General features: G+C 49.2%; 1 protein-coding gene and 2 long non-coding RNA genes across 8 annotated transcripts in view; 2 read left to right on the forward strand and 1 right to left on the reverse strand.

Moving 5' to 3' along the window:
* PRDM16 (PR/SET domain 16) overlaps positions 1 to 23,527 on the forward strand; it is a 284,989-nt gene that overhangs the window by 225,854 nt on the left and 35,608 nt on the right. For all 6 annotated transcript variants that reach the window (XM_072917258.1, XM_030289174.4, XM_030289176.4 and 3 more), the window contains 2 exons: positions 13,525 to 13,659; positions 19,728 to 19,830. In XM_072917258.1, coding sequence (XP_072773359.1) covers positions 19,812 to 19,830 — 19 coding nt within the window. In that variant the 5' untranslated portion in view covers positions 13,525 to 13,659; positions 19,728 to 19,811. The remainder of the gene's footprint in view (positions 1 to 13,524; positions 13,660 to 19,727; positions 19,831 to 23,527) is intronic.
* On the forward strand, positions 1,230 to 6,465 carry LOC140680426 (uncharacterized). Its single transcript, XR_012051702.1, has 2 exons — positions 1,230 to 1,515; positions 5,250 to 6,465. It is a non-coding gene; the product is annotated as an uncharacterized lncRNA (long non-coding RNA).
* Positions 8,072 to 9,166, reverse strand: LOC140680425 (uncharacterized). The gene is made up of 2 exons (XR_012051701.1): positions 9,015 to 9,166; positions 8,072 to 8,663 (listed from the first exon to the last, which is right to left on the reverse strand). It is a non-coding gene; the product is annotated as an uncharacterized lncRNA (long non-coding RNA).

Here is a 23,527-nt window from a genome sequence, read left to right on the forward strand (position 1 = left end):
TAAAATTTTATGGCTTCTTAAAGAAACAGCATTCATATATTTTATGGGGCCTAATCATTCACTAATGCCTATATTAGTGCACCTGTGGCACTCGGCCCCATGGAAATTACAGCACAGGGCTCAGCCCCGTTCTCTTGTGTTCTCTTGTGTTATTATTGCAAAACCCTTGTCCAAAAGGCTCCAGGGATAAGCTGGGCTCATTTTCTTCAACCAGCAGTCGTTCTAATAGGGTAAAGAGATTTATGCACCCTTATCTGCTGAAATTTTGGTGTCACTGTGTGGGCAAGGCTTGTATGAATTAAATCACCCTTCCTAATATATTATTTTAAAAATGTATCCCTGGGCAGCACGTGCTGAAGGGATTGGATGCTTTGTGGTGGATTCTTCTGCTGATTCAGTGAGAGAAGGAATTTCCATTGAACATTTTCCCCTCAAATAGCAGCACTTGCAGAGTAAGTGCTGAGAGCAGTTTGGAGCTATTTCCAGAGGCCACTAGGTAACAACTCGGTGTTATCCATCTGCTCACTGCTGCACACCAACCCTTCCATTTCCAGTTCACATCCCACTCTGACCAGTGCAGGACCTCCAGATATTTGTCTGGGTGTTTGCCTGACCTGTGTTTACAGACAGAAGCTCTGTGACCCCTGTCAGTCGTTGTCCCTCGTGCCCATCACTCTTGCCTGTTAATGTCTCAGTGTTTGAACTGAGTGTCTGTACACCCCATCCCTCAGTCTCCTCAAGGTGTGACAGCTCCAGTTATCCCACTTTCCAGACCCTCATTCCCTTCTCTGTCTCCAGTTTCTGCCCCTTCCCTGGGGAGCGCTGCCCCATCAGCCGTTCCAACATTTTCATGTGGAAGTGCCTCCCTCTCCTGAGGGCTCCGGTCCCTTTGTGTCCCCCGACAGGACGTAATTCCACAGAGGAGTTGAAATCCTGCCAGGGAAGCATTTCCCTGTACAGGGTGGCAGGTTATGACAGACAAAACCTTTTTGCGCTGGGCACCGGAGCCACGTCCCTGCGCAGCCACCGAGCTTCAGGTGAGCCTTGTGTCCTGCCTTTTCCTCATCTTCACACCCCTGGCAGCCTCCGGGGCTGCTGAGGTCATTGTCACCAGCCCCAGGCCACATCTGGGGGCAGAGTGCTCTGCTGGGACATTCCCAGCTGCACCCGGCAAGGTCCGACAGGGATGCGAAGGATGCGGGGCAGGGTGACAGAGAAGGGCAGGGCAGGGGGAGGGTGACACCCAGGAACGCCAAAAAGTCAAAATTGGCTGATGAGGTCCGTGCAGCGCCGTGCTGACAGCCCGGGACACGCGGGGTGTGTTTCTGCAGCGGCGCTGGAGTGAAGTCAGCCCCGCTCCCGAAGATTTCTCATTACTTCATGCACTTGGCAGCCGCTCACGGGCTGCAGGAGAAATAAGAACCGATGTAGAAACATGGAAAAGAGCGTTTAGCATTTCCAAACATTCTTCCCGGGGAGATGGCAGCAGGGGAGGAGGCGCGGCGCTGCTCCGAGGTTCCTGCTCTGCGGGGCTTCAGATGTGGGCAGAGGAGGGGGACGGGGGGAGGATGAGGAGGAAAAGAGGATGAAGAGGACGGGGGAAGGATGAAGAGGATGGGAGGCATGAAGAGAGCGGGGGAAGAGGAGGAGGAAAATGGGGAGGATGAAGAGGGCAGAAGGACGATGAGGAGGGCAGAGGCAAAGATTAGGACGAGGGAATGGACGAAGAGAGCAAAGGAGGATGAGGAGGGCAGGGGGAGGATGAGGAGGGCGGGGGGAGGATGAGGAGGGCGGGAGGAGGATGAGGAGGGCAGGGGGAGGATGAGGAGGGCAGGGGGAGGATGAGGAGGACAGGGGAGGATGAGGAGGGCAGGGGGAGGATGAGGAGGGCAGGGGGAGGATGAGGAGGGCAGGGGAGGATGAGGAGGACAGGGGGAGGATGAGGAGGGCAGGGGGAGGATGAGGAGGGCAGGGGGAGGATGAGGAGGGCAGGGGGAGGATGAGGAGGGCAGGGGAGGATGAGGAGGGCGGGGGGAGGATGAGGAGGGCAGGGGGAGGATGAGGAGGGCAGGGGGGACAAAAGGACGAGAAAGTGGAGGATGAGGAGGGCAGGGGGAGGATGAGGAGGGCAGGGGGAGGATGAGGAGGGCAGGGGCTCCGTGGCTCTCCCCGCCGGGCGGCTCCGGCCCCGCGCCGGGCTCAGCCCTGTCCTGGCGCTGCTCCGCAGATACAAAGTGTGCTTGTATTGAGTGTATCGGCTCCAAAAGGGGTAGTAGTAAACTGAGAATATTTGGATAAACTCGCCGGCCCTAAGGACTAGAAAAGGACTTTTGTTCACCTAAAGAAAAAGACTGTTCCATTTCCATAGGATGGCTGGATCCTGTCCAGTAAAAACTGAGCTTGAAGTATAAAAAATGATCAGGAGTGTCAAACGAAGGATCTTTTCCTTGAGGTCAGCTATTTATTTTTATTTATTAGCGTGTGAGATCCCCATCTCTGGCCGGGCTTTGGGCTGAGGCAGGAGCATCGGCCGCCACAAAGAGCGCGTTGTGCCGGGGGCAGGGGAGCCCCGGGGCCCTCCCGGTGTTTTGGGTGTTCCTGCGGTGCTCTGGGTGTTCCTGCGATGCTCTGGGTGCTCCTGCTGTTCTCTGCCTCCCCGCGACAGGGACAGGGAGCACTTTGGGGCAGCAGAGGCAGATTTGGTAATCAGGACAGAGTAAAAGTGATGGAGAGCGCTGGAGTGGTCTGAACTCAGCCCCTGGTGCAGCCAACAGATTTTTGAGTCAGGAACTTTTTTTTAAGCATGAAATGTCAGAGGCATATTTGGTGCAAATATTTCCCTAGGATTTATTTTTTATCTAATCACTTACGAAACTTTTACTGACTCTAAACACCAGATTTTCTCAGCACCCGTAAACCACGTTTCCCTCCCTTAATTAAACCATTTTTCGTCCATGAGGTTTTGTTCACACACTGACGACATCAATATAAATATATCGCTGCAGGGTAATTAATAAAAGCAGGCAGCTCCAGGGAGAAAGCAGATGTGTCATATCATCTTTGTGGACTCGGTTATTTCACAGTTCTTCCAAAAAAAAAGTGAAGAATCACCCCCAATTAAAATGTTATGTGGCTTATGTATGTTCCCATTTAATTTGGTATAATTGAATTTATGTTCATCATCAGAGAACTCCCAGGTCTGCCAGGTACAGACAGGAATCATTTATACCATGGATTGGTTTAAAAGCTGCAGGATTAGAGCACAAGAAACTGTTTCAGCAGCACTTCAAGGCTTGGCCAGTTGCTTCAACTTTTGTGTGAGTTTCTGTGAAGGAAATGGAGACAATAATGTCCTCACCACATTTGTTTGTTTGTTTTGGATGCTGAAGCACTGCTTAAAAATGTGATAATTTCTGCTTAGCATTAAATTAATGCTTTTTAAGGGGGTTGAGAGGGTTTTGAGTCTTGTGTTCTATAATTGAGGATTTTAAATTTCAAAATATGAAGAAAACTGTCACCAAAAAAAAAACACTTTTTCCCATCTGTTAATGAGGAAGTCTTTGAGATCGTTATCAGGTGAACCTTCTAAATACCTCAAGTCTGATTTTTTTCCCAAGAGTATTTGGGTTTAAGAGTCCAAACCATCCTCACATTTATTGTAACTGAGAGTTGACTGAAAAAAAAATTCCTGTGTTGGAAGAGACATTACAGATCAGAGTGCCCCAGAAAGGAGGAGGGTTCCCTTTTCCTGCACAGGGAGTCCTGATATATAAAGGAAATATTTATCATCCTCAGCTCCACCTTTGGGTGGAAGTTTGGCTTTCTGAGAGGTGAGAAATCAGCTCCAAAGGCAGATGCTGGTATATTTTTTGTCCTTCCCATCTGGCTTCAAAACAGCCCAGCTTAAAAGGAGCAGAGATCTCCTCCTGCCAGGTCAGGATGTGGATCAGGGAGCTGCTGTCCCTCAGGCTGGGCACAGGTGTCTGTGGAAGATAAGGAACTCTGAGTGGAGGTTATCTCCCTAACTGAAACCTGCCCCTGCTGGGGCAGTGTGAGCTGTCTGGAGTGTCAGATCGGGTTTGTTTTGAGCCCTGCTGTCAGAGAACCAGATGTGCTGGCATTGCCTCAGTAAAACAACCTGAGCAGAGGCTTCGGGGTCCCTCTCCCTGAGGCTCTCCCGTGGCTCCATCTCGCCACCCTGCTCAGCTGTCTTTTGACCCAGAGATGGGATCAGATCTGAGCTGGAGGTTTTGAAATGTTGTTTCTCAGCATATTCAAAGGGCAGATTTCTCATCAGAATCAATTCCCTGGGATGGATCATTTCATAAGTAGGTGAATTGGCTCGGGGTAAAGTTCACCCCAGCGGCACTTGGGACTGTGCAGTTTGACCCTTGTACTTCCTTATGGCCGAGATTTCAGCTCTTCTGGTGATGTCAGACAAGATACTGCTTTGCTTCCAGCTGCACAGGGGGCAGAGCTGCAGGGGGAAATCATTTCATCAGTCCCTCCTTGTCACAATTTGGTTTGGCTTGAAGGTTTGTGAACCTCTCATGGATGTCTCATCAACCAACCAGCAGAAAATTATTGGTTCAGAGATTTTGGTGGAAAATGAGCACCCTAGAATTTCTTTACAAGTGTGACTCACTGTGCTGGGGGGGAAATAACCACATTCACAGCATAAATCTGAGGGCAGAACACTTTGCACGTTTTCTTTGTATATCTGTGAGTGAGATTGTTGCTAAACCCACAGGCAGCTGTTGGGCTGGTACAGGGGGGACTCCCCTTCTGTAAAAGTCTTTCAAATCTTTAGGTGAGAACTGACTCTAAAACCTTCTTTTCTCACATAGAAGAAAACTTGACAGGGTTCTTGGGTGCCAGTCAGGATTCTTCCTAAGGAAAGGGCTCAGAGGAGACCATAAGACAATGTCATTTCATGGGGTCTTCTCCTGCTGGGACCACCAGTGGCCTTTGCCAGGCTGATGCTTTGGAGCTGTATCAGCACCAGGAATGGGCAGTTGAAGGCTCTGCTACTTTTTTGGCCAGAGTGTGAAATGCAGCAGATGGGTTTGGCACTGAGAGTCACCCTGGAGAGGCCTCCACGCTCATGGTGTTCCACAGTTCCGTTCCCAAAACCCATGCTGTAGTAACAAGAAATTATTTAAAGCTAGCAGCAGCTCCCTCTGAATGTCCTGACCCAGTGGAACTGCCAGGATACACCTCAAGAAGCTGATCAGAATTTTTTTTTTAAGGTTGGCTGTGTTTTCCTTACAGCAGAAGAACCTTTTGGGTATGGATAAGGGAAGCAGCTGTGCCTCAGTGCTAAAAGGACTCTTGGACAAATTACTACCAGAAAATGTTCCCATCTTCATACAATAAAGTTCTGTTCAGCTTCTGTGCCCGCTCCCTTCTGCCAGGAGAGTTGCCCTGCTCTTCCTCTCCCCGGGGCTAATTGGCACCCGGTCATCAGGGAGCCATTTTAGCCCTCATCTTCCTTTGGAAATAGCAGCAGACCCTAAAGCCTTTTGGATCACCACAAAAGCTCTGGGATACAAGTGATTTTTGTCTGTTTTAACCCCCTGGAACAGCCCTGGGAGCTCAGCACTGCTGCTACCTCTCCCCAGTGCAGTGAAATGTCCTGAGATTCCAAATTCTCCCCTGCCTGTGGTAGCTTCTTCTTTTTTTTTTTTTTTTTTTCAGAGGAAGATTTCTCCCAAGTTCCCATTTTTTACTCATCTGTTTAGAACTCTACAATTACAATTCTTTTGGAATGAGCCAAAATGCTGTAGGATACAAAAATGGGATGTCCTGAACTCTTTCGGCGCGGAGGAAAACTTCAAAGTTTTTATGTGTGTATATTACAAAGAACTGGAAATCCCTTCCTTGCCTCATGTGTACAATATCTGAGGCAGCCCTGGGATTTGATTCGAGCATGGGTTTTTATGGTTTACTGTTTAATTTAAATCAGTGTGGTATGAATTACGTTACTGGTGAAAAATGAGCTTTTGTTGAGATAAATGCCTGCCATCAGCTTGGAAGTTGTCTTCTGTTTTGACATCTTTACTCGGTGTTTTTCTGCGTGGTGATGAGACCTTGCTGTGCGAGGGGAGCTGATTGCCCTCAGAGAGGAGGAAAACTGGGGAGAGAAACGAGGGGGTAGGATTGAGTTCCTGCATCAACAGGAATCAGCGTTGGCAGCACCTTCTGTGGCATCTGGGGTCATCCAGGGTGTCTTCTGGGCAGCAAAACTGCATCTCCAAGATGGGAATAGAAGGAATTATAGGTACAGGGGAGGGAAAGCAGAGTTAGGGTGGATTTTTCTCAAGATTTCTTGATTTCTCCTCTTTGCCCCATTGCTCTGTCAGGTATCCATGGTGCCTCTCTGCTGTGGAGAGCAGGAGATGCTTTCCTGGAGATTGTATTTAATGGGTGTAAATGTAAATTAAATGTAAATTATATCCTCTATGATTCTTTGTGCTGTTGGTTCTTCCTGAGGCTTTGTGTGTAGGGCCAGGTCCGATGTTCCTTCAGCTGGAGCAAATCTGCAGTGCCTGAAGGACACAGCACTGCCACTGCAGCTTTTTCCAGCCCTTTTTATCCTGATGCAGAGCAGACACTTGGGAAGTACTCACTGTGCTGGTGTGGAAGAGAAGAGCAGTTAACAGTGGGCAGCCCTTCAAAAGGCTCCTCTGGATTCAAACGCTCTCCAGAAACCCAGCCTTGCTTCCCAAACTTGTGTGAGCCATCCAGGCTCCTCTGCTTGGAAGCTGGACAGGGACTTTTGGGAGAAAATAACCTTTTTTTCATGTGATTCCTCGTGTGCTTTAGATGTGGTGGGGAAAAAAGAATGAGAAGGTTATTTCTTGTGACAGAAATATGTCCCAGGACCAGCCCTCCCTGGGATGATTTTGCTCCAGACCCTTTGTGAAGCCAAAGGATGCAGCAGCTCAGAAATGCACACACCAGTGGAAAATTCCCACTCCAGACGTGTGGCTTGGGTGGGAGTGGAAGTTCAAAAAAATCCAGCCTTTTAAAAACCTGAATTGTTCTCTCTCTCGTCAGCTACAGCAGTGCTCTGCCCACCACGAGCACCCTCAGGGCCCTGCAGTGCCACCAAACTCAACCTTGTCACCAAAGTCAGCAGTGGCACCAGCTTGGCAGTGGCACCTGGCTGCACAGGGTCATCAGGCTCTGCAGCTTCTGCCTGGCATCACCAATCCCACTGGCCCCCGTGCAATCCAGCTGGGTTTCCTCACATTCCTGCTGCTCCCAGCTCTTGGCTCAGCTTGGAAGAAGCAGAAACGTGCTTGTTTGACAAGAGGAGAGCCATAGAGATTTGTTTTGGTCCCCTCTGAGCGTTCACAGGGTTTGGGTACGCTGGGGTTTTGTCACAGAGCTGGTGGGTCTGTGCTGGGCTGCTGGAAACCCGAGGGTCTGCGGAGGGGATGGGATGGGGGTGGTGAGGAGAATTCCTGAGGACAGGATCCTGCTCACAGAGGCAGGAGATGAACTGAGCTGGGTGATCCTGCAGCCATTCAGCAGCCCTTAGAGCTTGCCCTGCCCATGTGCCAGGAGCTCACACTGAGGATGGGGCTGGGAGCATCTCACACCCCCCATGGGTGGTGGTGAGAGCTCTGCAGCCTCTTCTTCTCTTGATCTGCTGGGTTGGGAGCTGGGAGCTCCTTTCAGGACCTTCCATTTGCACAGGAAGTTTACTGTACATCACTCAAAGTAGCTCTCCCCGAGAACACGCTGAGCTTTTCCTGTGGCCCTGAGCAGACAAGTTGGGTTTGGCTCAGCTGCTCTTCCCAGCCCTATGACCTGTTTTTGTCTGACACATTTCTCATTAACTCTTTGTCAAATCACCAGGAAGCCTGCTTAATTGCAGGCAGAGTGCTGAATTTATGAGTTCATCTAGGCTTCGTGTCCACACATTGACAGAGGTGTTTCTCTGGATGAAGTCTTTTTCTCTTCATTTTGTGGCAAGAATGGACTTTCTGTTTCAGTTACTTCTGAAAGTCATAAATTGCAGCAGTCCCTCCCTTCCCTTTATTTAAAAGAAACACAACAAAACTTCATGGCAACAGTTTATTGCTCTAAATCAGCCCGTGGGTCATTAAAGCAAAAAAAGGGAGGGGGGAAAAAAAGGAAAAAAAAAATCTCCAACTCCTGCCAAATAAAATGTGCACATCAGCCAAGTTGTCAGAGGCAGATTCTGCGACCACGGGATGAGAAGGTTTATTACACTCTGGGCTTCTGGGGAGGGATGTTATAGCAACAGGACGCTGGGTCAGTGATGGCAAACTCCTGGTTGCTCCGTTTCTCCATGCACACTAGGAATCCATTAAGCCAACTGACGACAGATCCGCAGGAATTCCAGCCCCCCGGCACACCTCTGCCGGGGCCAAACCTTGGACTCTGCCCATTAAAATGTGAAAGAAACAACCCAACAGAGAGCCCACAAATTAGAGGGGCAGGAAACCTCAAATGATGTGCAAAAAAAATTGTAAACGTTCGAGAGGATTTTTCCATAACTTCTGCCCCATAACTCAGCATTTCTGATGTTAATAAATTACGGAGCGGAGCCTCTGCGAGATCAAGGAGCCTTTTGGATCCAAACCCCGAGTGCTGCTCGGCAGACAGCAGATGAAGCTGCAAAGTGAGCCCTGGAACATGACAACAATTTCCTTTTGGCTGGCTGGGGATGGATGTGAAGCACAGCCCCAGCCGGAGCTCTGGCTCTGCGTCCCAAATCCGTGTCTCTGCAGAGGGCCAGTCAAAGCCTGTAATCCCAGGGAACACCAAGGTGCATTTGTTTGGAGGGGATAGACTGGAGAGGAGGAGGCTGGGGGACTTCAGAGCCAGGAGAGCTCTGTGAAACCCAGAGAATGACTCCACGAGACAAAATCATGGCATTGTTACTGGCAGGGAAGGGAAGGGGAATTGGGAATTCTGTTGGATTTGAAGACAAAAGTTCTGGGAGGTGCCGTGGCTTAATAAATAAAGACTGAACTCACCATCTGCAGCAGAAGGAGAAAAGATGAACTGAAGTTTTGGCGTGTTCAGTGATGAAAAAAGAAGAGGGGAGAAATCCACGATGGGGTGGGAGGGATGGAATGGAAGAGCAGCCAGAGGAAGTGCTCTCACAATAATTAACTTTCTGAGCGTGTCTGCAGGCTGCAGGCCAGATGAAAGTCTGCTTTTCCAGCACATCTCCAGGGCAGGGGCTGTCCCAGACTTTGCAGGGGACAAAGAAAAAGGGACAAATGTTGTTCCTGCAGGGAGCCCAGTTCCGTGGGGCAGGGATGCAGGGCCTCAGAGCCAAAGGGATCAGGGAGGTGAAATGCATTTCCCAAAACTGACTGGAATAGCAGCACATGATGGTTATAGACTTGCAAAACCAGAACCAATTACTAATTATAAACTGCTTTTATTTTGTTTTCTCCTCTCCAGTCTCTTCCCACCTTTTTTTCACCTCTCCTTTCCCTCTGACAACTTCTTTTAATGTCTAAGCCCAATTACTCTCAGGAGAGATGTCTCTGCTGATACAGAGCCAGCTTGAGCAGAGAGCACAGGCAGAAATTCCATGTCAGCTCCACCAAGTCAGAATCCTGTTAATAACTGCACTGGATTTTCTGATGGTTTTTTCTTCCTGTGGCATCTCTGGTGTTTTTTGTTTTTGGTGCAAAATATCTGATGTCAAGCTTTACCTGCCCAGGGGAAAAGGTGTGGATGGTTTGGGGATTGAAGCTGCTGCTGAGTCCTGGATAGGGAGTGACTTAGTTCTGGTTTTAACTGTGAATAAACAGATTTAATAAACATAATAAATAGAATAGAATAAATAGAATAGAATAATAGAATAAATAGAGCTGGAGATGCCTGTTGGGGTAAGAGCATCCCCAGGTGGGTGGCTGTGGGGAGCTGAGCCTTCCAGGAGTGGGGTGAACCCCTCTGTGCTTCCATCTGGGATCTTTAATTTAGCCATTCCCAACACTTTTTACCTCCATTTTCCTTCTCCACCTGTCCTAGAGCACAGGGTATCTCTTGGTTCTTCAAACGAACACAGAGAAACCAATGCTCTGTGAGCATCCCAGGAGCATTTTCAAACTGGAATTTTTTTTTTTTTTTTTTTAACTTACTGACAAAGACTTGTAAAGAGTTGGTTTGCAGAATTTTGCCAGAGGAAATTTCTGATTTCCTTCTGGTCTGAACTGGAAGAAGATGTGGTAAAAGGTTTCAGTTTGTTTTTTCCGGAGTTTTCTCAGGTTGGGGGTGGCGGGGAAGATATTCTTAAAATATTATTCTGTGTGTGAACATTTGACAGAAGAAAGAACAGATGCTGCAGATAGTGCTGGGTGACTGCTGTGGTGTTCCTAGGTGCTTTGAGGCTGTGAAAGAACTTTGATAACGACCATGGGCAAGCGTGTGAACCTGATCTTTAATTAGAGGTGTTGGCCACAGAGGGCTGAGCTGGCCCAGGAGCTGCCCTGCCTCTGGAAGGTCCTGCAGCACTCTAAACCAGCTGATCACCCCATTTATTCAATTTTCAGAGAGTCTGCTGGGTGCCAGCAGAGGGATGAGGGGTGGCTGGGTGCCATCTCCATTCCTGGGCTTTGGGCTGTGGTGCCAGGAACTGCCCTGCCTCTGGAAGGTCCTGCAGCACTCCAAACCAGCTGCCCTGCCTCTGGAAGGTCCTGCAGCACTCTAAACCAGCTGATTACCCCATTTATTCCATTTCCAGAAGGTCCTGCTGGGTGCCAGCAGAGGGGTGAGGGGTGGCTGGGTGCTGTCCCCGTTTGGGGTTTTGGGCCCTGGTGCCAGGTCCTGTTTGTGGAGGGCAGTGAGGGTGTGTGAGAACAGCAGCTCAGGTTCTCAGGCTCTCACAGCACCTCTTTCTCTCTCGCTTTGATCTGTCAGATTTCACACCCCCAGCTTGGGTTTGAATGCCCCATGCAGATAAAACCACAGAGTTTCAGGTGATTTCGAGCTGGGGCAGAACCTCCTCCTGTGGCACAGCTGGCGAGCAGGACCCTGCAAAATGAATTTGAGCTGAATTCTGGGCTTTTTCCTGTCATAGTTGAGACAGAGACAATACAAAATAGCACACTCCATTTTCTGAAAGCTTCAAAACCGTTTTTATTTTAGCATGCATGCCTTTTATGCATTCTTAAAAAATTCCTAAGTTTACACTTTACTCATTGGTCAGGAGATACAAACCAAGTGCTCATTGGAATAGGCAGTTGCAGGTTTCTCTTATTTATCCTTCTTTCTTTCTTGGTTTCTATGTCAACAACCTTGGTAGAAAATTCTTTCAGGGGTAAGGGTGGATCCTCTTATCAAACTTCTCTCTGGCTCACAGAAGACCCTGTAAAGCCTCTTCCACATTCCCCAAGCTCTCTGCCCAGGGCAGGGGGCTGGAACTAAATAATCCTTAAGGTCCCTTCCATCCTAAGCCCTAAGTGTCCTCTCAAACAATCCTAGAAGATGAAAGAGATACAGCTGTGAAATAAAGATCTTATCTGTGTGTCCTGGATTTGCCATCTCCTGTTCCCAGGGCCACTGAATGCCACCAACTGCTGCCACTGGGAGGTTGTGGGCTGCTGGTTCCTCAAACCACTACAAATTCTGGCTTCAGACCCCTCAGCATCGATGATTTGTTTAATTTTGTTGTCCAAACACTTTCCCTGGAAGCTGCTGTCACTTGTGTGTCTCCATTTGAGGGGCTGGATTGACTGGGCTGCTCAATTTGGGGTCAAAAAAGCCAAGAGAAGCTCTTCCTTTCACTTGCTTTAGCCAGCCTCAGTGTACCTGGAGCTCCCTGAGGTAAAACAGAACTTATTGATATTTTAGCTTGAGTAAACTCAGTAGTGGTTCAGCCACATTAACAGGTTTTATTGTTGTTTGTTTTTTGTTTGTTTTTTAATTAAAACTTTCGAACAACACAGAATTGGCTTCCTGTGCCATCAACACCCACCTCAGACCTTTGGAGCTGCCAGTAGATGACCAAGAGTGTCTAGAAAGTTCCAGGGTCTGGTTAGGGATGAATGAATGACCCTGAATGTTCCCAGGCAGGGGATGAAGAAACTGAGCACAGCCAGGTTTTTCTCACACCACATCTGTCCCAGAGCAGCATTTCAGTGACTCCCAGTGCCCTGCTCTGAGTAGGAAGGAAGAAGCCCAGCACTAATGGTGGGATTTTCCCTCATCCCTTTCCAGCCAGGGAGCTGGAGAAGGAAAGGTTGGTGGTGGGGATGAGACCAGGAAATGTCTGCTGGGACCAGTGCAGGGGGCTGGGAGCTGTCCTGGTGGTCCTGGCAGGTCCTGGCAGGTCCTGGCAGGTCCTGGTCCTCCCAGGAATCCAGAGCTGAACTGGGCCTGTCCCCTGAGGTTTCTCAGCCCATCCTTAGGCTCGACTTGTTGCTGTCATTGCTGGGATTTCATTTTTTCTCTCCTTTGATTTCCCACCTTTTTTTTTTTTTTCCTGTGTCTTGAAATAGATGGGAAAATATAATCGTGTCCCACGAGATTCTGAGAGAATTAATTGCTAGTAAAAGCATGTTAAGAGCTTTTGATGACTGAAGTGATTTGCGCTGACACAGGGGCTGGTCGGGGTAGAGGGAAATGTGAATCTCAGGAAAAAAGGAGTTTCTGGAGCAGGGAGGCCCACTTAGGAGAGAGCAGAGCCTTGCTATGCTGGGACTCAAAGGGCTTCTCCTTGTTTTCTGGGTATCCTGTGTCATTTTTAAAATGTGCTTTTGTAAGTGGATTCCAAACTGGATCATCCCAAAGGTTGTTCTGGAATGCTGAGCATCTCTGGTTCTCTCACCAAACTCCACTGCCTCAAGAGAGAAAAAGTCTCTTCCTGGCAAACCAGTGACGTCCTTTAGACTACAACCCCTTAATTAACTCTTTTTCTTTTCCCACACCTGGACTTTAAATACCTGAGGGGTTTTATTTTGAAGGATTCCTCTTTTTCACAGCAGCCAAATTGTATCTCACCTTCAGCCACAAAGATGTGGCCAGTGAGTTTCTCAGGCTGTACTCAGATAAATGAAAGTAGCGCATTGGGTAAAGTGATTTTTAAAATAGAATTTCATAGCTCTGTGACCTAGTTTGAGAGTTTATTGAAAGGTTTGTAATTAAAAATTATCCTGCATGAGAGGATGAAACAGATGATGTGAAGATGGAGCAGTTGAGGACTTTGTTATTAAAATCAGTGCAGTTTGGAGGAGTTCCCTGCTTTGATTACTTGAGCTGTGGTACCTGAGCTGTGTTTTCCAGAATATTTGTACTCATGGACCGCTCTGAACAGTATCCTCGGAGGTTCTGCCAGACAGCCCCTTCAGATAATGGCTGAGAGCTGATTTTATTCTTGTCATAAGTCTTCATCAGTTATATCTAACTTCTACCTTTCTCTTTTCTATTTCTTGTTTGGAGCTGTGCCCTGCAAACCCTTTTCCTCCCTCTCTCCCCTCCGTAGCTGCCATGTGGGCCCGGCTGACCCTTTCCTGTCCCGTTCTCCCGCAGATTCCCGATGCCCTGGGCACTGAGAAGTTCTGTGGGGACGCCGGCCAGGGCGGGGCTGGGAACTGGCTGAAGTTCATCCGAGTGTCCTGCTCCTGCGCCGAGCAGAACCTGGCTGTGTGCCACGTCAACGAGCAGGTAACCCCGGGCTGCTGGGGCTGGCCAGGGCTGCTGGGCAGTGCCAGCATCCAGAGGGATGGAGCAGCCCTGGGATGAGCTGAAACCTCCAGATTTATGGTCCTGTCCTGGCTCAGGAGCCTGTCCCCAACTCATCATCCAGACCCTCGCTCAGGATCGAGTCCCTGACTCGTGATCCAGTCCCTGATTTGTGATCCAATCCCTAAGTTTTGATCCAGTCCCTGACTCAGGATCCTCTCCCTAATTCAGGATCCAGCCCCTGATTCGTGATCCAGCCCCTGACTCATGATCCAGCCCCTGACTCATGATCCAGCCCCTGACTCAGAATCCTGTCCTTAATTCAGGATCCAGACCCTCACTCAAAATCCAGTCCCTGACTCGTGATCCAGCCCCTGACTCAGGATCCTGTCCCTAATTCAGGATCGAGTCCCTGACTCAAGATCCAGCCCCTGACTCGTGATCCAGTCCCTGATTTGTGATCCAATCCCTAACTTTTGATCCAGCCCCTGACTCAGGATCCTGTCCCTAATTCAGGATCCTGTCCCTGACTTGTGATCCAGTCCCTGACCCATGATCCAGCCCCTGACTCAGGATCCTGTCCCTAATTGAGGATCCTATCCCTGATTTGTGATCCAGTCCCTGACCCATGATCCAGCCCCTGGCTCATAATCCTGTCCCTGATTTGTGATCCAGCCCCTGACTCATGACCCAGTCCCTAACTCAGGATCCTCTCCCTGACTCGTGATTCTGTCCCTGACTCTGCTGGTGATGGAGACAATCCTGTGAAACCCAGGTGATGGCCCCAAACCCCCCTGGGGCAGCTGGAAACCAGCACTGGGAATGGGAACCATGGAAACTGTGGCCAGGGAGGGTGGGGAGGGTGATCCTGGGCTGGGAATTCAATTGTTGGCTGTTTTTAAGATAAGAGTGAGAGTGGGAGATGGTTTGGGGAGTGCTGAGAAGTTGAAAGCTCCTAGGCAGGTGACAGCAATGCTGGTAAGGCAGTTCCTGGTGGGGCTTTATATGGGATTCATAGGATTTTGATGATGTTTGCAAAGTTCTTTGAGGCTTAGACCCAAGAATGGATTGGGGATGAGCAATTCACATTGTGAGCATCACAAAGCTGCAGTCGAGTACAACTCAAATAGAAGTTACTGTTCAGACCTAACCTAAATGAGAAATATTGTCTGAGTCAGCAGGCAGGAGGCAGATTTGGGGCTGTGAAGGGGATAAATGTGGAAAATTTGTGTCGATTTCCAGTTTTGCTCCCTGTGCACCAAACCCCCCAGCTGCTCATTCTAGGGGAGATTCTGCTGGGGGAATCCTGCAGGTCAGAGGGGAGGAATCCAAGCAGGGAGAGATCCCCAAAGGGAGAGGTCTCAGGAGACATCCCAAACCCTTCCCAAAGTAAATCCCAAAGCCATTTTCAGAGTGACAAATCTCTGTTGATTCCTACCTCACACTGTCTCCTGGGGCTAATTTCATTTATTTCACCAGAGGACACATTTTTCCCTGCCTCAAAACAGGACAAAAGTTTGATCTTTCCCTGTCAGACAGCAGGAAAAGGTTTGGGATTGTTTGTAAACACCTACAGAAAATTAAATTTCTGGGCCAGGACAAGATTTTCATCAAAATATTTTGTTTTCAGGAAAAAAAATAAACATTTTCACATGGGGAGATGGTTCGTTGAGTGTGTGTGTGTCCCTTTCTGTTCTTCTTTAGTCCTGTAACTTGGGAATAGTCTCAGGAATACACAGAGAATTCTCCTGGATTCTTAGTGAAGTAACTGACAGCAAAATCTGGACCATTCAATTATATCCCCCCTCACCCCCCATTAACAGATTATAATATATTTAAATTTATTTATTTCTCTATTTAGAAGGAGATTGAGATGTTTCATTCATAATTTTTGAATTACGAAGCAAATTTTCACATGTAGAATAACATTAGCTACTTTTCTTTATATTTATTTGTGCTGGAGAAGTATTTGAAAAGAAGATCCTTGATTGTTGGAGATAATTGTGATTCTGAAGGAAGACTGGAAAAATGGTAGATAAATGATATCTTTTACTAAAAGGGAAATGTTTTATTTTTGCTGTTGCTACTCCTGCCTCAAAAAGGAAAATATTTGAGCAGTTCAAGAGTCTGAACTACTAAACAGAATCTACATAATAATATATTTATAATATATAGTAATTATATTCATGGCCAACTCATGGCCATGAATATAATTACTATATATGGATAATAATCAGGGTGACAGCTGCTGCTTTTAGTTGGGATGCAGATATTGGGGGGAAAAAGGAGTAACAGGAGATAGAAAACAAAAATCAGGCCTGGTGTTTAACCAGCCAGTGTGAGGTGTGTGTGCAATGCAGAGATTTTGGGTGTATTTTATAGAGATTTGGTAACTCCAGTCGGGATTCCCAATACATCACAAAGAGCTTTAAAAAGAGGAAATGAGAAGCAATGTGGCTGAGTGGAAACAAAGGAGAGACAATTCCAAAGGAGGAAAACATGGGAACAAAAGCAAAATGTTCAGCCCTGTCCTGGGTGGACATTCACAAAGCCAAATTTTCCCTGTCCAGAGCTGGACACACGGACAGGTCTGGGGGAGCAGGAGGGACAAATCCTCACTGGGCTGCCCGTGGGGTGAATTATTGGTGAGACTGTCGGAATCTGAGGTATTGATGATTCCGAGATTGCAGAAAGTCTCTGTCTGTCAGCCCCGCTGCCAAAGAAGAAGTTGTCATTAATTTCTGCTGTACCGAGCGCTCGGTAAGGGATGTATCCCCGGTAAGGGCAGTGTCACAGCACTCGGTCAGAGCTGTACCGAGCGCTCGGTAAGGGATGTACCCCCGGTAAGGGCAGTGTCACGGCACTCGGTCAGGGCTGTACCCCCGGTAAGGGCTGTGTCACGGCACTCGCTACCGGAGCTGCCGGTAAGGGCTGCAACTCCCCGTTCATGGGGGCGGCTGTGCCTCCTCTGCCCGGCCTTGGAGCTGCTGCACAGACACGGCCCGGCTGCCCTTCTTCCCTTCCCTTCCCTCCCCTCCCGTTCCCTCCTCTTCCCTTCCCTGCCCTCCCCCGGATCGGCCCGGCCGCCGGCACCGGAGGAGCGCAGCGGCCGCGGGACAGGAGCGAGCAGGTCAGGGGAGCCCGGCCCGGCCCGGCCCGGCCCGGCCCGGCCCGGCCCGCTCCGCCCGCAGTGCCCGGGACCGGCTCGAGGCACCGGCGGGTCCCCGCGGCGGCGGCGGGGCCGGTGGCGGGCGGCGTGTGCCACCTGCTGGGGCGGGCAGGGCCGCGCTCCGGGCCAGACACCGAGCCTCACCCCGGTCCCATCCCAGCCCCGATCCTGACCCCGATCCCGGTCCTGATCCCAATCCCGATACCAGTCCCGATCCCGATCCCGATCCCAGTCCTGATCCCAGTCCCGATCCCGGTCCTGATCCCGATCCCGATACCAGTCCCGATCCTGACCCCGATCCCAGTCCTGATCCCAGTCCCGATCCCGGTCCTGATCCCAATCCCGATACCAGTCCCGATCCCGATCCCGATGCCAGTCCTGATCCCAGTCCCGATCCCGGTCCTGATCCCAGTCCTGATCCCGATCCCGATCCCAGTCCCGATCCCGATCCTGATCCCGATCCCGATACCAGTCCCGATCCTGACCCCGATCCCAGTCCTGATCCCAGTCCCGATCCCGGTCCTGATCCCGATCCTGATCCCGATCTGGATCCCGATTCCAATCCTGATCCCAATCCCGATCCCAATCCTGATCCCAATCCCGATCCCAATCCCGATCTCAATCCTCATCCCGATTCCGATCCCTATCCCGATTCCCCATCCTGCTCCCGGTCCCGGCAGCTGCAGGACCGCGCTCCACCGGCAACTTTTCCTCGGTGTGTCCCGGGGAGAGCCCCGGTACGGCTGCCGGGAGCCCTCGCCCCTCGCCAACGGAGCGGGATCGGGATCGGGATCGGGATCGGGATCGGGATCGGGATCGGGATCGGGATCGGGGTCGGGAGGCGCCGGGCAGCGGCGGGGGCGACAGAGCGAATTAATTATCCCGGAGGATGGGGATCGTAATTATCCCGAAAGATGGGGCTGGGCTCTGCTCGTGGAGCTGCGGGCGCTCCTGTGTAGCCAGTGCGGGGTCCGGGGCGGATCCTCGGTGGAACTCGGGGTGATCGGTCGGGAGCTTCCTGACAACCGCACCCCACACGTGAGGGCTCTGGGAGCGGTGTCCCCTGTCCCTGCAGCCCTGGGGATGATGTCCCTTGTCCCTGCACCTCTGGGAGCGATGTCCCCTGTCCCTGCAGCCCTGGGGGTGATGTCCCTTGTCCCTGGAGCTCTGGGGGTGATGTCCCTTGTCCCTGCAGCTCTGGGGGTGATGTCCCCTGTCCCTGCAGCCCTGGGAGCGATGTCCCCTGTCCCTGCAGCTCTGGGAGCGATGTCCCCTGTCCCTGCAGCCCTGGGAGCAGTGTCCCCTGTCCCTGCAGCCTCCCTGCACCTCCCCTGTCCCTGCAGCCGCCCGTCCCTGCGGTCGCATCCCCGTCCCTGCGATCACATCTCCCCGCAGCCGCGGCCCCAGCATGGGGAGGACAATTTTGGGAGCATCCCGGGCAGCCGCTGCTCCCGCCGGGCCGGGGCCACCCATCTGCCAAAGCCTCGTGTTCCGTGCCAGGGAGGGGGGCAAAGGGACTCTGGGGACAGAAATGCACGGTGGTGACACAATTAATGCAAGCCAGGCAGGAATTTAGGAGCTGTGTGTGTTCTTGCCCCATAAACGCAGGCTGGCAGAGGCAGAGTGGCAGCAAATTGCAGGAATTGCTCTGGGTGAAATGCGGTTTTTAGCCTGAAAAAGTTTCTTGAATTGATGTTCAACGCAGTGCTAAGAAAACCTGGAATTTAATAACAGATACCAGGTGAATTCTCAGGGTATTGTGTTAGGATGGGTCCAGAATCCCCCCCAAAAATTTGGAAAACATCTGGAGGACACTGAATCTCCTCAGGGAGCAGGTGCAGGGGGGGAATGAGGCTCAGGTGTGTCCCAGCTGTCACTGGACCCCCTGCCCTGGTGTCTGTGGGACAGTGGAGATGAGGTGTGTGGGCTCTGCCCCTCTCTGAGCCCTGGTTCTGTTTTGGGGTTTTCTCCTGGCACAGTGACAAAGGTCCAGGAGGTGAACAGAGCTGTGCTCAAGACATTGTGTAAAGTCCAGGATCTGTGCTCAGCCAGGAGCTCAGAATGCGGGCAAACTGCTCACCTGGAGTGTATTTTATTTTGTTTTGTTTTATTTTTTTTTAATTTTATTTTATAATTTCTTTTTTTTTCTCTTAGCTTGGTCCATCCCAATTTCTATTTTTCCAAGTCAGTCCTGAGCTCTGGGCTCACTCCTAGGCTGCCTTTTGGGGTTTTTTTCAGGCACTTTCCCCCGTAAATTCACTGTGGTTTGGTCCTGGGAAAAGCTTTTTTTTTGTAGAGCAAGCAGGGAGGAGCACTGAAGTGCAAATGAAGAAAATAATGAGAAAAGGGAAAATTTTAGATGATTTTTTATTTCGCAGTAGAATCCCCAGAAATGAGCTCAGACAGGAGCTCAGAATGTGGACAAACTGCTGACCTGGAGTGGTTCATGTCTGTATTTAGGGGTCAGGTCTGGGCTGGTGGGGAGAACGATCCACAAAATAATTCTGTGGAGATGTGATCATTCAGCTCTAACCATGGGGCCAATTCTGCCTCAGAGAGCAGAGCCTTAAACGTGACAATTCCATCAGTTTCTTCTTCCCTTCCCTGTGACAAACACACTGAGCTCATAGGAGGACAGGGGAAAAAAGGGAAGATTTGGTGTAATTTGAGGGAGAGAGGCAGTTGCCCAAAATATTTTTTTACTGTCCAAACCATGTGAAACTCTGAGTCAAATAAAGGCAGGAAAACGAGCTCTGAGCAGCAATTATCCCAAATCAAGGGACAGCCTCCCCTATTTGCCAAAGCAATTTGAATTATTGGTTCAAATAGAAGCCACAAGCATTTGCATATTTACCCTGTCTGTTCTGTTTGTGATTCCCAGGTCTATTATAAAGTTATTAAGGAGATTGAGCCGGGGGAAGAGCTCCTGGTGTGTCTGAAGGAAGGAGGTTATTCCCTCGGGAACATGGCACCCAGCATGGAAGGTAAGGCCACCCCAGGAGCTTCTGCTTCTCTCTCCTCAGCCAGGGCAGGGCTGGGGCAAAACCTGAGCCAGGACCTGCCCCTTCTGGCACTGTCTGCATTTTATGCTCATTTTCACTCTTTTCCTGGTGAGAGAGGCTCAGCCCACAATATTGAGTTTTTATCAGCCTCAAGCAGCTTCATTTCCTTCTCTTTGTGGGTTTGGGTATGATCAGAGGTGCCTTTTCCATCCCCAGGGTGTCATAAACATGGCCAAACCACCCCAAGGCTTGGTAAACACCAGCCTGCAGAGATTTAGGGAATCTGGAAAAGAAGGTGCTGGCAGGGGGTGGAAGAGTCATCACTAAAATGATTCTTGCTGGGATAAAAACACCTCACCTTTCTCTGCAGCAGCTGTGAGCAGGTAGCAGGACACACACATGGAGTGTTCTGGAAATCTAAGAGTGCTCCCAGCACTGATTCTCCTCTCTTAAATTGCTTTTTTCCCACATTCATCCAAGGCTCTGACACTACAGATGCTGTGCAAGGAGGTGATCTCTGAGGAAAACTGGGAAGGATGTGCCCAACATCATTATTCCATGATTTATTTCTATAAATACTCTATAAATAATTTCTATAAGTACTTGTAAATTCTCTTTTACCAGGTGTTTTTAAACCAGTGGTTGGAAATAATGCTCTATAAAATTAATTTATGAAACTGCAGTTCACTTTGGATATCCCACAATACATTTATTTTCTTTTACCTGCACATAAGTATTATTTCTCATGCAAATTTGCAGTAAAATCCTGCACAATCAGTTTCCAACATTTCTGGAAATGGGATAGTTTGAGGGTTTGTGCTGCTGGAAGTTCATTTGCTGAAGGGTTGGGGGTGAAGTGTGGTATTTCCTGCCTCACTCATATCAAGTTTGGGACTATTTTCTCACTGCTCTCCCCCCCAAAAAAGTTAATGATTTTCTCAAGACCAACACACAGAGATGAATAATTTCTGCACCTTTTTTTTTTTTTTTTTTGATGTCAAGGAGAAATCTGAATGAAAACTCACCGCTGTTCTGCATTTCAGTTTCTAACAGGCTTTTATGTGAACAAGCAAAAAGTGCTCCTTGTTTTCCATCTCTGTCATTATGCAACATTTATCTGGATCTTCCTGGTAACGTCTAGTGCTTTTGCTGCATAATTGCTGTCAAATTATGCCAGTCCAACATTAAATATTTGACTCCTTAATACTTTTTTACTTTCAGCAGGGCTATCTTCCTGCTGCCTCGCACCCCCAGCTCACTTTGGAATTAACAGGAGAGAAAATGCAAAATCGTTCCACACAAAGATAATTATCATAAAAATCTTTCCTCCCAACCCCAGCCAAACACAGCAGACCCCTTATCACTGCAGGAATTTTGAGTAGGGCACTTGAACTCCTTTGAGATTCGAGTCTGGTAGATTAGCATGTAGATGCCACATAATTGTGTTCCCCTTGGTTTCTCTGAAAGCTATTAGGCACTGATTTATTTTTCTGTTGCATTCCTGCTTTGTCCTGAGTGTTACTGATGGAACTTCAGATAGGCACATATAACCATAGATTTGACAAACACGGCACAGAGAACAGGCAGCAATTTCGGTGTGACTGGGGCTGTTCTTTTCTTTGCAGCCCCTTCTCCCTGTCACACAGTCACCTTTGTGAAGGGCAGTATTTTCGTTTGAGATGCTTAAAAAAAAAAAAAAAAAAGAGGAAAACTTTAATGAGAACTTGCTTTGAAGGGCGACCTTTTTTATTTTTGGTATTTACAGGCAGGGGAAAAAAGGAACAGCTGAATGAACCTGGAGCCTTCAAAGTGGGTGTCTGATACAGACACAAAATCACCACCAGGTCTCAGCTCAGCCCCGAGCCTCCGTGCTGGTTTAGGTTTTGGTTTTTCAGGGGATGCTCTGGTCCTAAGCCAGGTCCTTCTCCTGCAGGGTGATTGCTGGGGAGTCTGGGATCTGCTGGGAATGCCAGAGGAATATGGATCAGTTATCAGGGAATGGTTTGGGCTGGAAGGGAGCTGAAGGATGATCCTATCCCACCCCCCTGCCATGGCCAGGGACACCTTCCACTGTCCCAGGCTGCTCCAATCCCCCTCCAACATGGCCTTGAGCACTTCCAGGGATGCAGGGGCACCACAGCTGCTGTCCCAGGGCCTCCCCACCCTCAGCTGCTCTCCCCCCTGATCTGGTTTTCCTCTCTTCAGCCTGTCTGAGCATCAAAACAGGATTTACAGCCAGTGGCAACATGAATAACACGTGGCTACAAGGCTTTTCATCATATTTTTGTCAGCTCTCTAAGCCTCCTTTCAATACAAATTTCTTTTTCCAAACCCAGATGCTCTGAAGCACAGGAATTGCTTTTCCTCTCCTCCATCTTTCCACCTGCTGTGTTTGATGTCCTCTTGGATCGTGTGTGAGTTGGGTGAGATATGGCCAAGGACCGGGAGAATTAGAAGCTAAATCTCTTTTCTAAAATATTCTTGAAATAATTAAGATACTTCACCTCCTTCCCTGCTCTGTGAGCTCACAGAAAGGACAAAAATGTGTATTTGTCATTGGTAAGAGCAGTGCCAGGGTGTGCTGTGGGAGGGGAGGCACTTGCCCAGCTTTAGCCAGGTATGGAGGAAATGACTCTCCACGGCTGCTTTTCCAAACCCAGAGAGGATTTCTGCTTCCTACAGCAGAGTTTGGGTGAAATAAGCTGCAATTAATCATGTAACTCTCAAACTGGAGCAGGAAGAATTCCACCTGGATTGGTGGAAGGAATTTTCTTGCGTTTTCTCTGAAGTCAAAAGAAAGAGGAGGAAAAAAAATTTGTTTCCTCTGTTCCAAGTGTTTGCAGGACTGGGGATTTGCCAGGTGGAGCTTGAGGGACACTGGGAGTTTGGTGGGAGCTTGTTAAGAGGTGAAGGGACCTGGGGCTTCCCAGCCTGGAGGATTTCAGTCACTCCTCCAAAAATTCTGCCTGGTTAAGCCACTGCTGCATTTACAAGAGAGCAAAGAGGGGAAATGTTGGCTCTGAGGTGGAGAAACACCTCACCAGAGAAGTTCTGTGTCTCTGGAGTTTGATGCTACACTTTTTTCTTCTTCTTTTTTCTTCTTTTCACTCCTAACAAGTGGTTTGGAGTATTTGAATGGTAGGTGATGCAGAGTCTCTCCATACTGTTATTGGTGTCCTGATTTCCAGGTTTCCCTCCCCAGGGACATGACACACATGAGATACACATTGGTCCTGTTCTACAAAATGCAGTAAAGAGAATTTCTCTGAGGAGCAGAGCAGAGCCTGACCCACCTCGGGGTGAGGCTGATAAAAATTTGAGAGTGTAAACTCTCAAAATGAGCTGAAATGAAAGCAATTGGGTATTTTCTTCCCTCAGCTTTTCTTTTCTAGTCAAAACCCCTTTGTTAACTGGCTGGACTTTATTTCTTTTTGCACCCCTCTGTTGTGCAGCCCTGTGGATGCTGTGGGATCATCCTTGTGGGTGTGGGTGGCTCTGGCAGCCCTGGGCAGGCTGCTGGGATGCTAAAACCTCTGCCAGAGCCCCAAAATTAGAGCTCCTTAGTTCTATAGGAGTAAAGTTTTGTGTGAAGTTCTATCATTCAGGAAAAAAAAAAATCAATGAGTAGTGAGAGACGTTTCTCCACATCACCCTATGTACAAACCCCAATCTTTTTGGT

Source organism: Taeniopygia guttata, chromosome 21, assembly GCF_048771995.1.
Source record: "Taeniopygia guttata chromosome 21, bTaeGut7.mat, whole genome shotgun sequence".
Lineage (NCBI taxonomy): Eukaryota > Metazoa > Chordata > Aves > Passeriformes > Estrildidae > Taeniopygia > Taeniopygia guttata.